Consider the following 22,630-nt stretch of genomic DNA (forward strand, 5'->3'; position numbering starts at 1 on the left):
TTGGGGCTGCCGCTGCGCTCTCACACCTCACCCCTCACCCCTGCACACATGGGAAGTGCTTTTTTTATGGACTAGCCACAATTATAAATGTTCAGCTGTGTTTATGGCTTATTAGGCAGTTACAGAAAGGAGGGGAGCATGTGTTTTATTGGCTTAATTGAGAAAGAACAGCTTCCGTGCTGCATTAGCACTATTTTCCTCTCATCAAGGGCCCTGACTGGCGAGCCAGCGCTCCGTGCAGTCAAAGGTGGCCTCGCTGTACCATCCTTTCTGCTGAGGACGAGGAAAGGGCTTCCATGCGTGTGTCTCTGTCTTTGTGTCTCGTCTTTGCAAGTGCGTGTGCGCGCGTGTGCATGTGTGGCAGAAAAAGCGGAGTGCTCGAGGAGTGCTTGTAGTTGGATGTGCACAGGCACATGGGTGCTACAACTAAATTAACTATTTTCCTGTTGTGTGAATGTGAGCTAAATGTACGTACATGATGGGTTTCCAAAGGCTAAGAATCTATGTGAGTGTGTGTGTGTGTGTGTGTTTGTAAGCAGGCACGCGTCCTGGTACTTCACTGTGAAGCCGTTCCTTTCATCAGTCACTGGGAGAAGCGATCCTGGATGCTCCTTTGAGTGTGACAACAGAGAGTGATCTTGTAATGTGTTTTATCTCTTTTTTTTTTTTGCATCCCTCCTTCCCTCCTCCCCTTCCACTCCATCCCTGCCCAATCCCTTTAATTCCCCCCCCCCCCCCCCCTCTCACCTCCCTTCCTCTCCGGCGCGTGTTGCGCTCTGTCGCTCCCCCAGCGTCTGAGGTGGAGACTAAACAGACGAGTTATTTATTGTGATGTTTTTGTGGCCGCCTGGTTTAAATAACAGTTTGGTCTCTCAGCATTTCTCCCTCTCATCTCTGTGCCTTTATTCTCTCTTGTTTGCTGCTCGCGCCGTCGCTCTTTTTCTTGTTCGCTCCCTCTTCCCCCTCCCACACTCGCACTCACCCCTCCTCCCATCATGCTCTGGATAATGGTACATTGTTAACGGGCTGTCTATTGTTTGGGTTGTGTTCTTGGCTAAGTGGAGGGTGAATACTTTTCAGACATGGGCGCTCGCTGCCAGCCATTGTGATCCGCTGGTCTGGAGCTAGTTACACAGAAAGCTGTCTGAGGCACCGCTTTACTCTCCATCAGTGGGGATTTACAGTGTACGAGGGTGTCACACCAACACGTGTGTGCACTTGGTTCTGTGTGTGTGTGTGTGTGCGACTTGTACGTTGGTGCATTCTTGTGACACCGATGCGCCTGTAGGTTTGATATACAGACTCGGAATTTAAAAGTTGCTTTGTCGCCGGGTGGTGTCACTTATATTTAACTTTCATGGGGCAATAAGCGGCATTAACTCGGAGTAATTGTTACACAGCTATATGGTGTGAATAAAGGCAGATTACCGGTTATTATACTTCTAAGTAATTTAGCTTTACAATACTCACTATACATTAAGTATATGTGCTTAAGTTAGAGAATTGAACTTAATGACAGAGTGTTAACTGATCATAATGGACAACATATCACATCCACGAACACAAATACACACACACACACACACACATATATATGTATATATATATATATATATACACACACACACGCACACGGACACACAACATTTATTGCAGCACCTCTATTGTGGACATGATGGAGGGTGTGAAGCTGCATTTTAATGGATAATTATGTTTTATGTTTTCTCTACAATGACCTGGACTGGCAGACCAATATTGTTCCCCTTCCATCCCACACACACACACACACACACACACACCAACAAACAACCTTTCACACATTTGCGCCAGTATGGTCACCCCTCCGTAATATCCTTACACTATATGCCCCTATTCCCGTCATCCTAAACCCCCTGATACACACACACACACACACACACGCACACACACACAGCTACACACACACTGCTTCTATTCACTCCCTGATTGTGGTGGACTGACATCAGGTGCTCTCGTCTCTCTTTGGGTCAGAGAGGAGCGTGACTTAACATCCAGCCTTTATAGTAAAGGACGTTCTCCTCTCTATTACCTACTGACGAAAAGGTCAACCGGCATGAATAGAAAGGTTGGAACCACTCGTAATGTAAAACGCACGCTCCTCTCCTCCCTTCTCCTCTACGTGCCCCGTCAGCACTCTCAACACCTTACCTCTCTTAATCTGACACACAGAGCAAGCGTGATAGAAAGGACGGATGGAAAGACTGACAGTGTGTAGGTAGAGATGGAGGAAGAGAGAGAGAGAGAGATACCACTCCTCTATCAGTGCTGAGTGGCAGAGCGGGACAAAGAAGAAATAATTTTGAATTCTGCGGTCCATTAGCATGACTATAGATGCATTATAATGGTAGATAGTGGGTGCACGGAGGGGTAGGCGTCGGAGGAGAGTGCATGGAAGGGGGAAAGTGGAGGAGCATGAGCATATCATAGTAACTTGACTCCATCCCTGGATGCTTATTCCACATTGATGGCAGTTAGAGAGCTTATTATGGCAACGCAGAAGGAAAGGATTTTTAGAGCAATATAATCAAATTTGTTTGCTCAAACGTGGGCACGACGTGGAAAGCATGGTACAGATGTGGATCTGTGGAGGGGTGCTGGATTTTAACTGCCCTTCAACAATCCCCATTGTTAAATGTTAAAACAAGTCTTGTTTTGGTGTTTCAAATGTAGTTGTAAACATTTGAGATATTTTTGGCTGTTTCTCCTCCTTTTTTTAATAGTTTCTCTCACCTGCTTTTGTGTTTGTCGAATCTCCACTTAAAGTGTGCTGCCTGAGATAACGTTGTTACATCATTGATGGGGGGCTGAATACGTGACTTGCACACCGCCTTCATAACAACTATAACTTTTTATTTTTTATTGAAGAAATGGCTTGAGCCGCAACCACAAATGCTTCAAAAGTAAAGAAGGTGGCAGAAAATTCACTAAAAACTCCAGAAAACAATTCCGTAATGGTAACACTGCTCATTGCCTTTGCACCTTTGCACCTTTGCACCTGGTGTCGGGAGTTGCACCTAACCTTGATTGGTGTCTCTTTCCGCCACCTGATGTATGCACGTTCAATAATCACTCCGCACTCTGGTTTGGTCTCCATCCATCAACAGCTGCCAGCTTTTTGACATAAAACCAGTTAGTTGCTAACTGAAGCACCTTCTCGTTGCTTCTGGGCGCCCCTGTTAAAGCTCACACTGGGATGATCAGACCTTTTTTGGGGCTTGACAACGGCATCCTGCTGAGCTTGAAATTGTGTTGATGAGGGCATGAATGAAGAGTAAATGTGCAGGCTATAAAACCAAAACAGTGAATTACAAAAGACCAGCAGCCTTTGTACTGTAAGAGACGCGGGATGATTCTCTCTGTTTTCATCAGTAGAAATTAACATCCACATGAACAGCTGGTCCTCTGAGTTTACACACATTTGCCTGAAGATTGTGAGTGTGCTTGTAGTAAAAAGCAGCGCACAACCTTTGTTACATTTCTACGTTGTGTGTGTGTCCCTGGACATTCTCTCTCACTACATCTGCTATTAGACCCTTCCATTGTCTGTGTCTTTGCTGTGAGCTTTAATCTAATAAAGTGTGTGTGTTTGTGCACGTATGTTTGTGTGTGTCTGCGTGCAAATCAATAGTGATATATAATTCACTGCATCCCGGCCCCAGCACACTTTATACCCACACATACTGCCTATTTAATATTGCATGAGGACACACATACACACACATACAAATGTGGGGGCAGGGGGAAGGAGTGTGTGTCTGTGTGTGTGTGTGTGTGTGTGTGTGTGTGGGGGGAAGGAGTGTGTGCCTCCCGGATCGTAAAAGAGGGTCTTTTATGCCCCTCTAACCTCTTCTCCCTACGTGATCTGAGTGCAGTTTTACCTCCTTAAACTTCCATCCATTTTTCCATCTTTCACACTCTTTCTCATTTTCATTCTTTCATTTCTAATCTTTGCTTTTCCCCTTTTTTATATTTGTCTCTCTCTTTCTCTCTCTTTCTTTTTCTCTCCCTCCCTCTCTCTGTATGGTTTTGAACTCTTACCCTTGGGGTCTTCACATTCACTTTTTTATGTGAATAAATAAGAATTCATCTCCACATTTAAATAGCTTCAGGGTTTCTGGGACGCACTCACACACACACACACACACACACACACACGCAAACACACACATTCTCTCTCTCACACGTTTTCAGTGATGTTTCTAAATCATTAGACTTTGGGGTCACCAGGGGTCGCGTCTCTCTCTCTGGCCACCGTGCTCCCTTCTGATTGGTTGTTGACCCAATGCGGGCCACTCGGCATGCTTGTTAGCTTAGCTGTGCTTTTACCCTCACCTTGCCTGCAGTGTGTGTTTGTGTATGCTGAATTATTGAACAGTTACTGCCTCTGTATATGTATTTCCATATGTGCATGTGTGTGTGTGTGTGTGTGTGGATAAAGCTCAACAACTCAAATGTCCTCCACATCCTTTTTTTGAGAAGATTGAATTGTACTTTATTCACACACACATTCACACACACACACACACAATTTGTCTCGTCTTTTTAGCCTCAGCATTCATATTTCATGTCCTTATGAGTCTGTATGAGTTGCTTCAGTGTGCTTTACTGCAACATGAAAGAGCTGCTCCCTAAACATGTTAAAGACTTTGATCACATAATGAGCTGAACAAATAGGAAACAACAAGGAGATTAAACAGAAAAAAATACAAAAAAAAACACTGTATGTGCTTGGCCCTACAATCTAGGTTTGTCTGAGTGGGCGCTAATTAGCGGATTACTCTCTGCAACTCTTCCACACTGCAAGGCTTGGTGTAACAGGAAGTAGCACTGGCAACAGTAGGCGACACGTGCACACCCACAAGTATGATATTTGTCCTCATGGTGATAGAAAACAAAGGGTGGGCCGGGTGTTCACAGATTGAACAAAGGCCCTAATTAAATTGGGTCATGTGTTTTAAATTATTAATCTTTGTTTAATTTAATTGGTTTGATCAGAAGAGGAGAAACACACAAGCAATTCTTTTCAGCATCGCGTTTTCTTTTTACCAATGACATATCGTCACATAAGAAAACCACGGATGTAAATGATAAAGGAAATGACTGCAGGTTCAGAGTCCATGCGTTGTTCATGTCGGCTCACTGGTACGCTACAATAACACACAGCCATTCTTATTATGTCATTAGTAGCATTGTAGTGATTTTCCTTTATGACGTCATGTGCGTGGTTAAAGAACAACCATTACCATAACTGACTCTATGTTAGAGGCCCATTTCGGAAACGCTTTTTTTTTACCAAGATGTACAAAATTGTGACCGTCCTCCCAAGAGGAATGACATCATCGGTCGCTTCCTTTGTTTTATGCTCGAGTGACAAAGGTTGGGTGGGAACGTGTTCACTTCTCCTCAGTGACCCCCGTCCTTCCTTAGCCTTAACAACCATGTGGTTGTTGCTGTGACCATGAGAACAATGTTGCCCAACCGTAACAAAGTGGTAACTCAAACCCAAACCACAATGCTTTTTTACCCTCAAATAAGGGCTCTCTTGAACCTGACCCATTGCTTTGCATAAACCTAAGCATGTGTTTGTGAGCTTGGGGGTGTTGTGGTGAGGAAACGCCTGCACCAGAGGGAGCTTCATTTAAAACTTGTTCATACACAATATGAAAGTGAAGCGTAATATTCTATTAGTGTGAACAAATGCCACCTGCCATCGACAAAGTCACGCCCGCTCCTTTGCTTTGTCTCACGATTAGAATCAAGCAAAAATATTTCTGCCTCTCTATTGGAAAATGTTCCCTTTAGTCTTGAGATGAACACGTTGTGAGTGATCGCTCTGTCACGCTCCACTTTCTCCACCCAGGGAAACGGGACCTTGCTTCAGCCACTCTCTTGTGATATGTTATAAATCCAGCTCTGAGCAGAGTGTGAGAGAGGCCAATCGTTTTGACACTGGTGGATAAGCCGAGTAATATTTATATTCAAAATCATACGTAAGTGATGATGTGGCACTTTTAGAGGCGGCGTCTTCTTTTCCTAAAGTCGACTGTTTCTTTTGAGGTAAAGACATATTAAAACAAGTTAAGCAGAGGAGAGATGAGTGCAGATTTGTTTCTATTTCCATCAATGTCTGGTCCTCTGTACTCCTCCCGACTGGAGCTCCTCGTTTAGGAGTTCTGGCTTGTTTTGTAGTCAGAGTGTCTCTTTTTTCTTCCTGTTTCTGTTTTTGTCTTTTTGTCGCGAGCCTACTTTGTTCTTCTTCTTCTGTGTTTTTGATCTGCGAGGTGTTGTGAGTTGTTTTGTCTGGTTAATTACCTACACCCCAGTCTGGAGGTGAGTGCTTGACAGTTGTCAGCGCTGTGTGTGGGTGTGTGTGTGTGTGTGTGTGTGTGTGTACGTATTTGTGTGAGTGAGTGAGTGAGAAACAAAAAGGAAATGAGATGTAAGTCTGATTGTATTGCAAGACCTCACTTATGTGACAGTGTGTAGACATGATGGCTTTGCCGTCGTTCAGGTACCAGTCAATGTGGCTGTCACTCTCTCTCTCTCTCGCTCTCAAAAGCCCACACACACACACACACAGTAAGGAGTCTCCCATTGTGCTCAGTCTCTTACTGTCACTTTTTTGTAAAGGTAGTATTTCTTTGATCACAGCTACGACACTGATTAAAAGAAACGATGCCTGTTGTGACGGCAGCTGTATTCACAAGACTGAAGGGGGACAAAGTAGCATCTCTCTCTCTCTCTCTCTCTCTCTCTCTCACACACACACATCCTTTCAGTGTGTGGGATGCAGCCCACCGATTCACCTTTCCTATGTCTTGTGTGTGAGCGCGTTGGTGTGTGAATGTCTATGTTTCGCATGTTAAGCGGTGCGCCACAGCGTGTTGTTTTGAGCAGGGCGGCAGAACCTGTCTCCTTTCTCTCCTTCATCTCTCTTTAACAAGTTCATTTATTCATGAGTGTGAACACACACACACACACACACGTTGGTTGGGTGGCAGGACGATAGATTGTTGGCAGATTAAAGGGAGAGTTCCTTTGCTGTTGTTAAATAATCTGTCAGCATGGCGCACAACAAACACCATACGCTTGAGTAGAAAGTTAGTGGTAGAATTATGAGGCATTTTGTTTGCAGATTTATAGATTTGAATTATTAAAGCATATAAAAGGGAGAAAATAATATGCATTCATTATTCATAAACCACATGTTAATTAGTTCTTGAATATTCAAAACAAAACCAGCCCATGAATATTCAGATGTATAAAGAGAGAATTAGAGAGCGCAAATTAAGAGAAAGCTGCTCCTCTAATGAGAGGAAAGGAAATCAAAGAGGAAAGTAATAGGTGGCTTAGAGGGATGACTATGACAGAAGGAGAGCATATAGAGAGGAGGAGTGGAGAAAAGGAATATAATAATACAGGGAAGGAGGAGCTGTGGAGAGGAGAAAAGCCAAAGGGAAACCAGGAAAGAGTCGAGGGCGGGTGCGGGGGGGGGGGGTGGGGGCGTCTTTTGTGTTTTCACCATGATGGATGACACTGTTGACTAAACGAGCTAAATTAGAAGCTTTTTCCTGCAACTCTGTTGAAATATTATTAACACGCAGCAACTTTAGCAAAACATATGATTCAGCTGCACATAATGACCTTATGCTATTGATTTAGGAATAGAGGGAGAGGCAGGGTTTTTGTACTTGAGAGGGGGCGAGAGTGGGGGAGTATATCACATGGTCCTTTGCAATGCAGGGTGTCATTAAAACATTACCTCCTGAAATGCCTTAATATACACCCTCTGTCACATGAGCACACACACACACACACATACAAATTGAATAGCTTTAATTAGCCGGGCATGTGTCCAGTCTTGTAATTAGCTAATAACAGCAACATGGATGTGGTTAATTAGTGGTAGGAGGTGCTTGTGAATTAGAAAGCCAGTGTCATCATTACTGGAGCTGCTGCAGAAATTACATTGCTCCCTGAAAATACTTACTTAAGTGGTACCCACACAATGTTGTGTTTTTAAATCAGAAAGTATCAGCAGTGTTGCATAATCTTAAAAAATGTATAATGAGTAATATTCTGTTATGCGCTCTATCTAATAATCCGTCTTATTCTTTTTTTATGCTTCCTCCTGATGCTGCTGTGATCCACACAGGTAAGAGAAGTGTGTTTTCTGTTTCACGCTGCGTGTCTTTAAAGGGCCATTACATCGTTTTAGCTTAATCTCTCATTACACATTAAAAGGAAGAGATTATCTGAAGAGCTTGTCATCTTTCTTCTCTTCTCTTCCGCCTCCTCCTCTGTCCTCCTCCTCTGTCCTCCTCCTCCTCCACTTAATTGGTGCCCCATCAACCCGTTAATCAAATTACTTCTGAACCAAAATTGACAGTTTTCATTAATTATAAAGGATTATTCTAATTGCAATTCAAATTTATTCATTTACAACAGACGGCGCTCAGTAATATTTTAGTGAATTAGCATATTAAATGGAGTGGTTCGTACATTAGTTATGTTAATGTATGCATATTTCCTTATTTGGACTGCGTAAGCTGTATGTGTGGCACACACGCAGTTTGTGTGCGTTTGTTTGTACAGGTGGGGACTGGACAGCGTTTCATTTGTTGGACCAACGTAGCGGGAATTCAATCCTCTAGCTTGCCCCTTACACCTCCCCGACCCTCTCTTTTTATCTCTGAGTCTTCCTGAGATAGGAGACAAAAGGAGTGCACAGAGAATAGCATTTTTGCCCAATTGGAAGTTTCCAGGTCAAATCCTAAGAAGAACTGACCTTCTGCATCCTCTGAAGTTTGGTTTAGGTAACTAGACCTGCTTAGCTAGAGAAAGGGAAGACTCTGTTATCCTTCTGAGCGCGTTATCGTGTGCACAATAATTGTAGACAGGTTGTTTAACATTCAAACAAACAGGCGATGCAACAATGTCGTTTTTTTTTAAATGAAGCTTTTCTCTATCAGCAGAATTACAACTGAAAAAATCTTTTTTGCATTGTGTGTGTGTGTGTGTGCATGTGTGTGGCTGTTTGTGCGCATATTGTGGGTGCTCTCCTAGGCATGGGACCTGGGTGTGCATGTCTGTGTGTTTGAGTGATGGAGAGAGGAGGAGACAGGAGTAGAGAAGAGGAAGAGGTTCCTGTCAATATCACTTCCTTCATGCGTCTCTTTCTCTATCGCACACATCTACCCACCGTGAATCATTTGTAAGACCACTGACAAAGGAACTCATGCAAACACACACACACACACACAGACACACACACAAAGCCCTACTCCTTGAGTTTGTGTTCCTGCTGCACTGCAGGTCACTAGTACCATTGTCTTATCACCTCAGACTCTGTGTGTGTCTGCAGTTGTGAGAATAGTTGAAGAGTAAAGGGTGTGTGTATGTGTGTGTTTGTGCGTGTGTTCTGTAGTGGTTATAAACTATGTGTGTCTGTGGGAGAACAACAGAAAAAGTAAAATGGAGAGTGAGCCCGAGCTTTCGAGATCGATTTGAGGTAAGCCGTGTGTGGGTGTAGGTGGGTGCAAGTGTGTGTGTGTGTGTGTGTGTGTGTGCGTGTGTGTGCGCGTACGTACATGTTATGTGGCCTAGAGCTAGCGATCCTTTAGCTGCCGACCCTTCACTCATTACCTTCACTCCTTTGCCTCTCCCCTCTCTCCTCTGTTCCTCCTTCCACCTCTTCTCTCTTCTTTTCTACACCCCCCACCCCGTCCCTCCCGACTCCCTCCTCCTCCCGAATCAATCTCTCTCATCTATAATTCAACAGTTTGCCTTTAGCCTTTACAATATATACACCACAGTAGCCTCCTCCTTCCCTCAAAGATCCTCATCTTTGGCCTCCCCCTCAGTGTTCTCCCCCGTTTCTCTCCCTGCAATAAGTAAGACCTCCGACAGTATTTGTCTTCAATGTATTCATGTTATAATTCCATCATGGCCCCGGACTGGAGAGAACCTGCTTAATATCTTATTAAGGAATCTTTTGTTAATTGTTTCTCTTAGTCAGCAGCTTTATTGTTGTTTAAGAGTTGAGCACATGTGCATAACATTAAAGGTCAGTAACCCTTTCAATAAATATAGGGTTAGTTTTACATCTGCAACGTTCATTTAAAGAATCGTATTCATTTCCTGAAAAGTTTGTTTCTTTTTTCTTCAATTTTGCAGATTTATTTTGTTTGCGTTGCTGGGTTTAGTTTAATTAAACAGGTTTATATTTATTCTCTTTTGCCTGTATCTCAATAGATAATGTTCTGATTTTCAAAAATAATATAATATTAATCACAACTTGATCATCACTCATATTGGTGATAATAAGGTTATAATCACCAAATCAACTGCTGAGACCCATAAACACAGCACATCCCTAAGATCCCAATAGTTATGTTCTGGACACAGAGGCAGTTAGACCGCCACGTACATTTTAAACAAACTCCAGGGAAGCCAGATTTATGGCCTGTATTCAAGTTCAACTGAGTTTGACATAGAGAACAATAATATCTGTAGTTAAACTCACACAGTATTTTTCAATTGGCATTCAATACACAAATAAATGATGATATGCACTTGTCCAAACATAACTTTGTCTGTAAATGTATTGATGAACTGCTGCCAGTAGTCCAATGCTAGATTAAGGCTGTGTGTCACTCTGAGTGAGCTGCTTTGTCACACGCTGATGACACCAGTGTCACAGTTACATGTTACAATGATGTAATGACCCTTGTACAGGTCCAGAACGGTGCTGAACAAGTAGACTGTGCAGGTTATTAATACTCACTTTATCTGAGCCCTGTCACCCAGGACAAGCCCCCTCATAGACATCACACAGACCGGCTATCACCACCCCGGCCTGCTCTGTCATTTAAATATGCAGAGATGACAACAATGACAGCATTAATAGTAATGATAGCAATATGAAGCAAAGCCCTCATCATCATCACCATTAGCATATCTCCAGGGAGATGAGCCGTGATTGACAGCTGGCTGGGTGTTTTTAAGGGGGGAGGGGGGGTGCAGCTCGGCTATCAATTACCTCTGTGCATATCAACCGTCATTATGTAAAATAACTGCGCTTCGCTCGGCTCTGCTCAATTCTCTTAAGTCTTGTTTCCTGGAATAACTCCCGTGCATTTCCTCCCACCCTTTCCTCCCTCCCTCACCCGCTGCCTTTTTGCACACTTTCTTGTGTCTAGATTTTGTATTCTCTCTGCGCCTCTTCTCTCGCTCCTTTAGCATGGCTGTGAGTATGTGCATGTGGACGTCTAGCAGGCCTTTTTTTTTGTATATGACAGCATGTTTTACTGGGCGTTACGTGATACGTGAAATGTTCTGCTGAGTCTCAAGCATAGAAAGAAAACACAGCACTGAGCATGAAAACACACATGAGTCCTCTTTTGTCCATCGTAGTTTGTTACATAACATTCATTGTGAGGCTTTATTGTCCTTGGATCATATTGTAGTAGCTGTGGGTTTTTATGATTTTGTGAAGATGAAATAGTTAGTTGGACGCCTCTGACACCTTTGCCTGTTATAATCTTTCCTCAGGAAATCTTGACGTTTTGGAAAATGCAATTTGACGGAAACGTCTTCAGCTTAGGAAAGATGATTGTTTACTGTTTTCGGAAATTGAATAACCAGACGATTTTTCAATTAATCAAAATTATCAGCATCTAAATCTGGGATAAAAAAAAGTGATTCTTGAAAGACAAATTTTGAACTTTAGTTTATACAATGGAGCAGTTATGCAGACGGTCAGATTTCCGTTTGGCTGCGTCAGTGTGGTTTTATCTCATGAAAGACTCACCTATTATTGAACCAAGACTAAAGTGGATTTCCAGTTTTCCTTCCAAGTAAAAATACTTAATCTTCCTTCTCAAATGTCCTCCTCAACTCCTTGCTTCTTTATGTCTTCTCTTTTTTAAACCCCCTATTAGCTTACAGACTAGCTTCTACCTCTTGCCAGTAAATCTTAATGCGGTGACATAAACTACAATAAAGCCAACATAGTTATTCAAACAGATGTAAAGTTGACTGTTGGGATTATTCCTCCACCCTGGTTCAGGCCCTGTATCAGCAAGCGTCATCGCCGCTAAAGTGCTCTTGAACAAGACACTACAAAGCCAAAGAAAAAAAAACAAGAATTTTCTCCACAGGAAGCAATACATTATCACATTATTATTGCGATAACAGCCGAATGGAGGGCGTAGTAGTGTTTCCTATCCTTGCTTTTCAGATAGCAGGCACGGACCAATGCTATCTGATGTCATCCCATTAAACAATCACAAGCACTCAGTGTAAACAGGAAACGGGAAGTTGATCTCAGACAGAAATATTAGCCGGATTGGCTATTTAAAAAATGACAGGTTAAAAGGACTAGTATAATTAAGTGAAGGGATAATCAGTTATTCTATAATTATTGTGACGTTTTGTGCAGACTGGTGTTATTTTGTAAAGACTGCAACAAGTTCCTGATGAGTAACTGTTGGTTCCATTAGGTACACAAGAGTTGGCAAGTTGTTTCACACACACAGGAGGATAGGGAAAAATCATCATTCTGTCAGAAAGCTCAGCCAAGAAGCTCGGCAGGTGAACTAAGACATCTGAAGGCAGCAGAAAGAGAAGAGACAGAGGAGGCAGCATCAGCAAAAGCACTCATCTGTTCAGTTTGTCTGCTCTGACTGACTCCAATTTCTCCACCTGTCAGCAACAACTCACCAAAACACTGTGTGTGTGTGCGTGTGTGTGTGTGTGTGTGTGTGTGCGCGTGTGCATGTGTTTTGGAGAGATTTTTTTCTCTTTCAAGGCCGCATTGTTATTCTTGGCTGTGTGGAATAGCACGTCTTTAGGGAATAAAACGGACACAGACATTCAGTCTTAGAGACTTAAACTATTTCTCACACACGCACACACACACACACACACACACACACACACGTACACACACACACACAAACACACACACATGCTGGAATTCCCCCGGATGTCACCTTTGCCCTGTTGTCATTGTAACTGTTTAAATGACAGGAGGGTGGTCCAAATAAAACTCCCACAATCCTCTTCCTCACTCCTCTGTTGTAATGGCGTCCATTTGTGTCTCCCTCACACTCTCTCCATCCCCTCGCTCTGTCACTTCCTGTCTCTCTCCAGGTCTGTGTGAGCCCTGTATATTAAATATTAATGTCAGTTGTGCTCTGAGCCGTAATTGCCATCTCTGCTTCTGAATAATGGATGTAACTGTGCTGTTAGCTACTACGGCTAACCGGCTAAAAAAAACGGCCCCAAACCTGGGGTTTGTTACATTACTGTGGGTTTCTGGTCAAATAAGACTAGCATCGATCAAAGGCAAAAAAAATGACTCTATAATGATCAACCACATCAGCCTTTTTTATCGGATGATACAACCATGGAAATAGCATGTGAACAAATGACAAGCCAAGTTCAACCAGAAGGTGAAGTTGAGCAATAACTAGAGAATAACTGGTTTTATGAATGTTGCCGCTATCATTCGTCAGGTGACCAGAAAAACGCCCTCTAAATCAATGATAATGTTTGTGTCTGCTGATTTATAAGTAAGCAATGTTTGCTAACACGTAGAGTGAGAATGACTTATTTAGGAAAGCCATTATATTTCACTTGCAAAAATGATACACTTTTTAGTTTTTTAAATTTTAACTGATCAAAATGACAATACCAATCTAAAGTGTAAAAATCCTTTAGTCTTCTTCCTACATTGTTCTTTATTTTTTTACTCTCTGCTTATCACCATGCTCACACTCTCCTGTCCAGAGTGTGTGGGTGTGTGTGTGCGCATGTGTGTGAGAGCGAGAGCTTCTATTTGTGTGTCGGGTCAGCTCTCTGAGTGTGGTACTCACAGCATAGCAAAGGTCAACAGCGCTGTTATCACTCCAACATGATCGGGTCTTGGAGAGAGGGAGTGAGATAGCAGAGGGGGGGGAGGGGGGGAGCGCTCCCTTCCCCCGCAGTTATTCAGACTCTTATAATTGCCCGGTTTAATTGGAGGCCTCTTAACGACCAGTGACTGGACCGGCCAATCAATTCACACAAGGTGTGTGTGTGTGTGTAGCTGCAGGGCCTTTTTGTTGTGTTGAGTTGATTGGGCCAGATGGGGTCAAGTAAAGGGGGAAGAGGAACGCACACATACTGCATTAAAATGTGGAATATGTTCTGTTGCCAATCAATGATAAAATACGCTCTCACAGGAAATAAACGGTGGTTGAACCTTAGATGGTGAAAAAAAAATACGACAGATATCATCAGATCACCAGGGAGTTAAGCCAATGAAATACAGTAATTAGTTGGTGCGTGTGAAAACGCTGAGGAGAAGGGGGGGGGGGGGGGGGGGGGGGTTGATATTGTTAAATTGATGAGTGGGATGAGATTGTGGTGATAATTTAGGTGATGTTTCAAGACACGGCCATTTTTCTAAGTGGTGCAGCATTAAAGACAAGATCCTCTCCTATTGACCTTTGCAAAATCAGGGTTACAGCGACCACAGAGCCGAGGTGGTAAAGAAGTACAGATCCTCAAAGCTCTGCACATAAAGGAACAGTAACTACGTTGTTCTTGGACATTTTTGATGAACAGAATTGATGATTTATTGTTTGTATCCTGTTTATAAATAAACAAGGGGATCCCCCCCCTGTATCCCACATGGCCAGTCCGCCCCTGGCTGAAGGAAATGTAAGAAGAAACCCACGAGCTTTTTTTTTAATCAAAGAATAATAATAATAATAATTTCAAAGAGAATAAATACGTTGGTATTCAGCAATGCAACTTTTTGCTTTCCGATAATGAATTGATCCAAAACCAATGCTTTCCCCATTTAACATTTCTATAGCACTCTGTGTAAAACATTTGGACTATTTTAGGTTTGGGTATGTGAGGCCTCGCAATTTCTGTGTCACAAAAAAACATGTGAGACGTCCTTCATGACCTCGGAAACACTGAAACAGTAAATGAATGTGTAGTCCTTGTTTATCATTCTCTCCCAGCACATAAAAATAAATTAGCATTGCACTTACTGTTAGATGAAATACTTTGACATTTGTGTGTCAATATGTTTTACCGTTAAGCTAGATTTCTAGCATTTCTATTAGATCTCAACACTTCTTCTATCGCAGATTTAGTCTTTTTCCCATTTCACGTTGATCAGAGCAGTGTGTGCACCTCCCCACCACATCCTTTGTACAGAAATACTCGGCGTAGGGTCAGCTGAGTGCTTGTGTTAACGCTGTGCTAGGGTTTTGAGAAGGGCCAGACAGTGGGAGGTCAGCGTGGGTCACCGTGGCTGTCCTACACTGTGATAGGCTGTCACCCAGGGGTGAGGGGTCAAGATAATTAGGCATGCAGAATCCCCGCGCCGGTGTTATAACGAAGCCTGAGCTCGTTAACGCAGAGTTTTACACTAAGACCTGCCACTGGGCTGTGCTGCACCGTTACACGCATACACTCACATGTGGAGTACATGTTTGCACTCAAACACACACACACACACACACACACACACACACCTCTGCTTTGTTGTGAACGTACGGTACAAAGGCTGTCATCTCTTGAACAAAGGAGCAGCAAGCTCTGCCACGAGGGAATGGTGGTGGTACAGAGAGTTTTTCTTTGGAGTTTAACTAGTTTAAGATAAAAACAAACACTGGACACAATGTGATGGAACCCAATACAATAGATTAGCATGGTTTTGGTGGAGCTTACTTCTATTGCGGCAGAAAGATGACGATTTTTCTTTATGTTAAAAGAAGTGGCTGTTCATCCATGCGGTTCCTATGGTTACATGGTTCCTACCAGTCAACGGGGAAATGACATAAACTTACTTTCTTTGCAACTCCTCTTTCCCAATGGAAAAGTCTGAATTTATCAATTCAATGTCACTGATGAAATAATCATACTTCTCATTTGATGTATTATCTTAGTAAACATTTCAAAAGTGAATTCATGATCTCAATCAATAGTTCCATGTCCTCCTCGATACAACATTATGTTCATAAAATGAATGAATGAATGCTTCAGGGTGTGGCCACATTGGGATTGACGGGTTGCTTGTACTTGGCTCCACCATCTGATCTCACTGCTGTTTCTGATGATGGCGACGGCCGGAAGCCGAACTCAGGGCCTAAAATATCGTCGTCCAGAAACTATAAGCAGCAGCCGCCTCTTACAACATCATATTGTGTTTGTGCACAGAAAACACAGTGAGGAGGAAACATCGCCCTGCCTGTGAAGTTGTGTGGCTTTTATCGAGTTGTTACCCACAGACAGATGTGACAAACAAAACGTATATGCCAACGTGTGTGTGTCTGTGTTGCTGTGTGTGTGTGTGTGTCGTTGCCTCTGCCAGGCTGGCCAGCTGGCTCACACCAAAACACAACCTGGACGTGTTTGTTAACTGTTGATGGCCATCTGTGTGTGTGATTTATTCTGTAATATAGATTCATGACATATGGTCCGGTTTAAAACACACAATGTCAACATGGTTCCTCTTTTCTTAATGATTTGCGCACCTGCAAACTTGTCACCAGATTCTGGTTGCCTTTGCAGTTTTACACTTTTAACGGCACAGTCATCGTTGTATCTAAAGCAGACCCAACCCAACCCATATGCAGTGTTTTCTGTTTCCAGTTACAAAAGTATTTGTAACTGTAAAATTGTAAAAAAAATAATCCCAGAGGACAAAGTTCGAGTTGAACAAAGACAAAGAAAAGACAAAAGCCGGATGGTCTTTGGAAGTTCCAGTTTGTTGAAGTTTGGAAATCACAAAGATTTTCTCCAGTTTTGCTGAGTGAGTGTGATGCTGCTTCATTTGCCTTCTTGCTGATGCTGATCCAATTCCACTACGTGCTATTTCAAAACAGTCTGGGGTGTGGATTTAGGAACAGAAAACTTGCTCCACAAGTGAATCCGCAAGGAAATTCTCTGTATTTGGGGTTCAGTCTGTGCTGCAGGTGGTCCAGTGTTAACCTGAAATATTATCTGCTCTCTCTGTCTGTACAGATTCTTCCTCAAGTTTTTCCTCAAGTGCAACCAGAACTGTCTAAAAAACGCAGGAAACCCACGCGACATGAGGAGGTTCCAGGTAGAAAAACTTCTGTACTCTCATCATTTAATTCTACAGCTGTATGTGTGTGTTTCCATGTCCTCTACATTAGTCTCTGTTTTTCACTGTGTATTCTGTTGACTTCACACAAAGTTATGTTTATTGTAACACCAATAAATATAACTTTAGGTGTGAAGTCAACAGAACACACAATCCTGTGTGTGTGTGTGTGTGTGTGTGTTTCATTGTAATTAAATAAGTTATCAGCACCTTTACAGCAAACATGAGATTCTGACCTTGAAAAGTCATAATATAACGAAACAAACAATGCAGGGAGACGGCGAGGAGAGTGTGGAAAGGTAGAAAGAAGACATTATGAATAAGGCTGTGTGGTCTTTATTATTTCCTTTTCTTCACGGCCACCACACAATCAGGAAGACCCCACTTGAGTCTGAGTGGAGATACTGGACACCCAGAAGATACAGATAGATTTATTACCATGGCGCGCGTGTGTGTGTGTGCATATGTTTACATATATATATATATATATATATATATATATTGGTGTGCTTGCTGTATCTTGCTGTGTGTGTGTGTGTTTGAACAGCACAGAGAGAGAGTCGTTTGGTGTCGTTTGGTGTGTGACAGTATCTGTGCCTCTAATTGTGCTGCTCTATTGTAGTGGAACCAGAGAAGACAGCTCTGTTTCCCTGGGAGATAATTAAGGGCTGGACCCATCAGGAACTATTGAACAGAGGAGGATAGACACCACGCACACATACCCGCGCACACACGCAGACTTACTCAGTGTGTGTTGAATGTGGTGGTAATAGCAGCGATAAGAGGTTACATTTAAGGAGCTTTTCTCAGTTTCACGCTGTTAACTCCTGCTTGCAGTGATCTCTGGACGCCACACTTAGGAACTTCTCTTTATTTCCTTTCTTCTTGCCCCTTGTCCTTCCCCTGCTCCTCTACCTCTTTGTCCACGCTCTATACCTTCCTCCCCTTTCCTCCCCTTGCCTCACCCAACCCTCTCCACCGTTATCTGACCGTTCGGTCTGTCTGACCCCGCCTCGCCAATCCTGCCCCCCCCATCCTGCACCCCCCCCTCCCCCTTGCTGCTCCCCAGGTGGTGGTATCGACGACAGTGAGTGTCGATGGACATGTCCTGTCAGTCTCCGACAACATGTTTGTCCACAACAATTCCAAACACGGGCGACGGGCCCGCAGACTCGATCCCGTGGAAGGAACCCAGTCTTACCTCGAACACGGTAAAATGAGTGCGTATGTGTGTCTGTGTCTGTGCATGAATGCGTGTGAGCAGCATGGCCACCAGATGGTTGATGGTTTAATCCTATCAGGTGATTCCTGCCCCTCCATATGGCTAATCCAACCTTCCACACACACACACACAGACACACACACACACACAAAGCTTGGTGTGATGCTCTGTCTTTGTGTGTGTGTGTGTGTGTGTCTGTGTGCATGTTGTCAGGTCTAATATAATTTTGATTCTCTTTCAGAAACACACCCAGAGTAAAGGACATTGTTAAAATTGGGCTGATAATCTCACACACACATAGGAGGAGGATTTTTTTTGACAGGCAAGCTTTTATAGTTGTAATGTGGGATTGGATATGAGCTTACGCACACTCACATATACCAAAGTGACATAAAGCTGAGTGTTATGTAATAGGATGCATACTGATCCTTCTGTGTGTGTTATTGTTGTCATTTCATTAGTTTAAAAAAATTGCTTATTTGTCATGTCAGTCGGGCTTTGGGACAAACACAGTTATTAACCAGCACAAGTGTTTTTAAAGTAAATTAATTTTTTTTGGGGTACATTTATTAATTAATAATATTTAAAAATAGTACTTTTATTCTTAAACATTTTGAAAGAAAATGACTTTTAACTGCCACAAATTGAGCAAATCTTTATTTATTAGTGAAACATCTAGGTCTCAAAAGACCTGCAGGGGAAATGTATGTTTGTTTGACAAATAGTGAATATCACCATTAAATCAAGGTTATCATACAACCTGTTAATTGCATCCCATAAGAAAAGAGGTTTTATTTTAGTTAAAGCCAATTAAATTCCGTTGTATCTTAAAAGTCCTCAAAAACTAGATAAAAGGACTTTAAGGACCTTTAATTAAAATAAAAGCAACTATCTAGAACCTCTGCAGTTATTTCCTTCAATTATTCTCTCATTGCACTCAGTCGACAAATCTACAAGGAAAAGCCTCACTAGTAAAAAGACGATGGCGAGGGACTAAGGACTCAGTATCTACAGTGTGTTCAGACAGTAGGTGTGGTGTGCTGAACTGGACCAAAGCCAAAAGCCAAGGGTGTAGCATGATGAGAGATGCAGATGTAAAAGGGATAGAAAGGCTTAAAGCCACATATCCCTCTACGCTGAGATCAAACAAAAGCTTTCTATGAAAGCTTGTTGTTGAATGGCCTGTTGATCTGAGTTCTACGTGTCAGATTTAAACAACCTTTAATATTAAAATGTCCCCCTTGTCCTGACTACTCTACTCCTTCCTCTCATCCCACCAGGAGCAGCTCCGTGCATTAAAGCCATCAGCCCCAGCGAGGGGTGGACTACGGGGGGCGCCACGGTCATCATCATAGGAGACAACTTCTTCGATGGGCTCCAAGTCATCTTCGGCACCATGCTGGTTTGGAGCGAGGTCAGTTTGCCAGCAATCATCATCCCGTCTCGATGTTGTTCCAACCCCTCCACCGTGTGCTTTTGCCCTCGGACGTTGGAAGTAATTCAATATGAAAACATACTTCTCCTCATGGTCGGGCTCTTAACTGTGTGTGATCTTGTGAATGTTTGTGTGTTAATGTTTGTCTAAATGAGGTCTGCCTCGCTAATGAGTCCCCACCAACAAGCAACCGCCGCCCATCTGTACCCTGCCACCACTCCCTCGCTCCCTTCTCGGTGGAATACTGATCAAATCAGCAAATTTTGATAGCCATTGGCTTAATGCCCTAAAAAAAAACACACTTACAAACACACACACACACACACATACAGAGCTCGCCATGGTACTTTTTTGGCCAGCACAACTCCTCTACAGAGTGTTTATTTGTCTTCTGACTCCACTCACCGTGAGCGCAGAGCCACCGTGGCTCGCTTCCAACAACAACCCCCTGTGTGTGTGTGTGTGTGTGTGTGGGTGTGTGTGTGTGTTAAGAGCTGTGGGGTTTGTTTACAGTGTTGAGAGCCACACTTACACACACTAACATGTGTACAGAGTCACAGTTTTAGTTCAAACTGACTCAGCTCTCTCGGCGTTACTCAGAGTGGCTCTAATGGACGTTTGGCCGTCCAAATGTTTCATTTTCACTCAAGCCGACTATCGATGAGGAAAAAGCTTGAACAAACTTGTCTGTGTAAAGCGACTGCATGTTTAGTCCTGTTTGTCTGCAACTTTTCCTTCTACCTGGACATTTGTCAAAAATAATTAAACAATTTTTGAAAAACATCCATAAAATGTGATCCCTAAAATTTCATATTTTTTAGATAGTGTTGCTTTGTTTTTTTGGCATGTCACAATACAAATGAGATTAAAAGACACTGTTGTATGCCGAAAAGTCCAGTAAAAAAAGACAGTCCAGAAAATATTATAAAGCATGACATTAGTCTATTAATATGATTCTTGAATCAATACATATCTAAGATTTTAAATGCATTCTACATCAATATCTCATTCTCCTCCCCATTAAGTGTGCACAATAACATCCACCCAAACCAGTTCATGATGACTACAGGTTATGTCAAGGATTATTGTGATTTAGTAACAACTCACCAAACCCCAGTCGCACTGATCTAACCGTGCAGAGCTGCACTACTTTGCCCTGATCAGGTGACGTGTTTTTGTTTACTCACTCTTGGTCTGCGCTTCCCGTCCATCTCTAGCTGATCACGCCGCATGCCATCCGGGTGCAGACGCCTCCCAGACACATCCCCGGGGTCGTTGAGGTCACTCTGTCTTACAAGTCCAAACAGTTCTGCAAAGGCACACCTGGAAGGTTCATATACACAGGTAGGCCAACACATGCTGTTTTTTTTAATTGTGTATATACGAATTAGGGCTGTCAAAGTTAACGTTTTAGATCTATGCAATTATTGTGGGTGAAATTCATGCGCTACGATATCTTAACGCAGCTATGTTTACTTCCGCTGTGCGTTCACCTCTGACACAAAGCCGCCTGCATTCAGTATGATCGGAGAAAACAGGACGGTATCTGAAGATGGAGAGAGCTTTTTGCATTGCAAAACAAACAGGCGCGACATACAGCAGAGAACTGTGCAGAGGAATCCCTCCACGTGTCAAACATAAGAGGGGCGAGTGCCACACGCAGCACTTTAGGCCGCGATAACGCCTGCAACACGTTGGTAGCTTCTAGGCTACTTCAATCTCAACGTGTACCCTGCGCAGCACAGTCTGCAGAGGTGGTGGAATTCTGCCTGGAAGATGATCAAATGTGTGTAGTTTTACGTTAAAGAAAATCAAATCGTTCATTCATAAGAGTTAGTCTTCAGCAGAAAAACGTTAAATCGCGATTAGTGAATTTCAAAATGTGAGATTAATTAGTTCATTTTATAAAATCTATTGAGCCCTAATATATACACTGTATAAATGTGTTCTATGTATGAAATGTGGCCAATTTGTGTTTATGTCTGCTTGTTTGAATAGCGTCTGAGTTGCAGTTCACTCTCCGGCCAGACAGTGTTGAACTAATGACTGTAGATTAGTCGACATTAACGAGCCACACTGGTTAGAATGCTGCCATAATCAGAGCCTCGTTAAAACCAGCTACAATTAAACAGTCTGCTCTTTATGACTCTGCATGCTGAAACTATTAGTGAAATCATCCAGAACACCCAGTTTACTAACACACATGCACACACACACCAACCCACACATGCATACACGCACACACAATCTTGGATGAAGCGTGTGTGATTTCTGACCGGATTGTTGACTCCGAATGAGCATTTTCCTCCAAAACTCAGTCAAGGATGAAAAAAGAATGAAATGCAGAAGAAAGTGTGCGTGTGTGTGCGTGTGCGTGTGTGTGTGTGTGTGTGTGTGTGTGTGTGTGTGTGTGTGTGTGTGTGTGTGTGTGTGTTTGCTCATTTGGTTCGGACATGCATGTGGCGATGGATGGAGGTGATGTGATGTCTGGTATTGATCCGCTCAACATGGCTCCATCACCCCGTAAGAATGACGTCATTCCCAGAGAGAAAAGACAGAAAAGAAAAACAGCTGCAGTATAAATTCTTTGGTGACATTTAATGACCAAAACTATAAAGATGAGGATTTAAGCCTGATCAATAGGGAAGAAACAACTCACCGTGAATAAATTGTCACTTTTTATGTGGGCTTTAAATCCATAAAAGCTTAAAATATCTCCCAAAGAGGGCTTCAGAAAGTGAGTTTTGTTTCAAACGTCTCACTGTGCTTCAAAAAGCATGTAAAGAATGCAAAAAAAGTG

At 42.8% G+C, this 22,630-nt stretch overlaps 1 protein-coding gene across 3 annotated transcripts in view; it reads left to right on the top strand.

Annotated features, from left to right (window-relative positions):
• The window catches only part of LOC119215640 (transcription factor COE1-like), a 65,768-nt gene that overhangs the window by 27,288 nt on the left and 15,850 nt on the right, over positions 1–22,630 (top strand). For all 3 annotated transcript variants that reach the window (XM_037467948.2, XM_037467947.2, XM_062558135.1), the window contains exons 7-10: positions 17,071–17,152; positions 18,243–18,384; positions 19,676–19,809; positions 21,048–21,174. In XM_037467948.2, coding sequence (XP_037323845.1) covers positions 17,071–17,152; positions 18,243–18,384; positions 19,676–19,809; positions 21,048–21,174 — 485 coding nt within the window. The remainder of the gene's footprint in view (positions 1–17,070; positions 17,153–18,242; positions 18,385–19,675; positions 19,810–21,047; positions 21,175–22,630) is intronic.

The sequence above is a fragment of the Pungitius pungitius genome, chromosome 16 (assembly GCF_949316345.1).
Source record: "Pungitius pungitius chromosome 16, fPunPun2.1, whole genome shotgun sequence".
Taxonomy (NCBI): domain Eukaryota; kingdom Metazoa; phylum Chordata; class Actinopteri; order Perciformes; family Gasterosteidae; genus Pungitius; species Pungitius pungitius.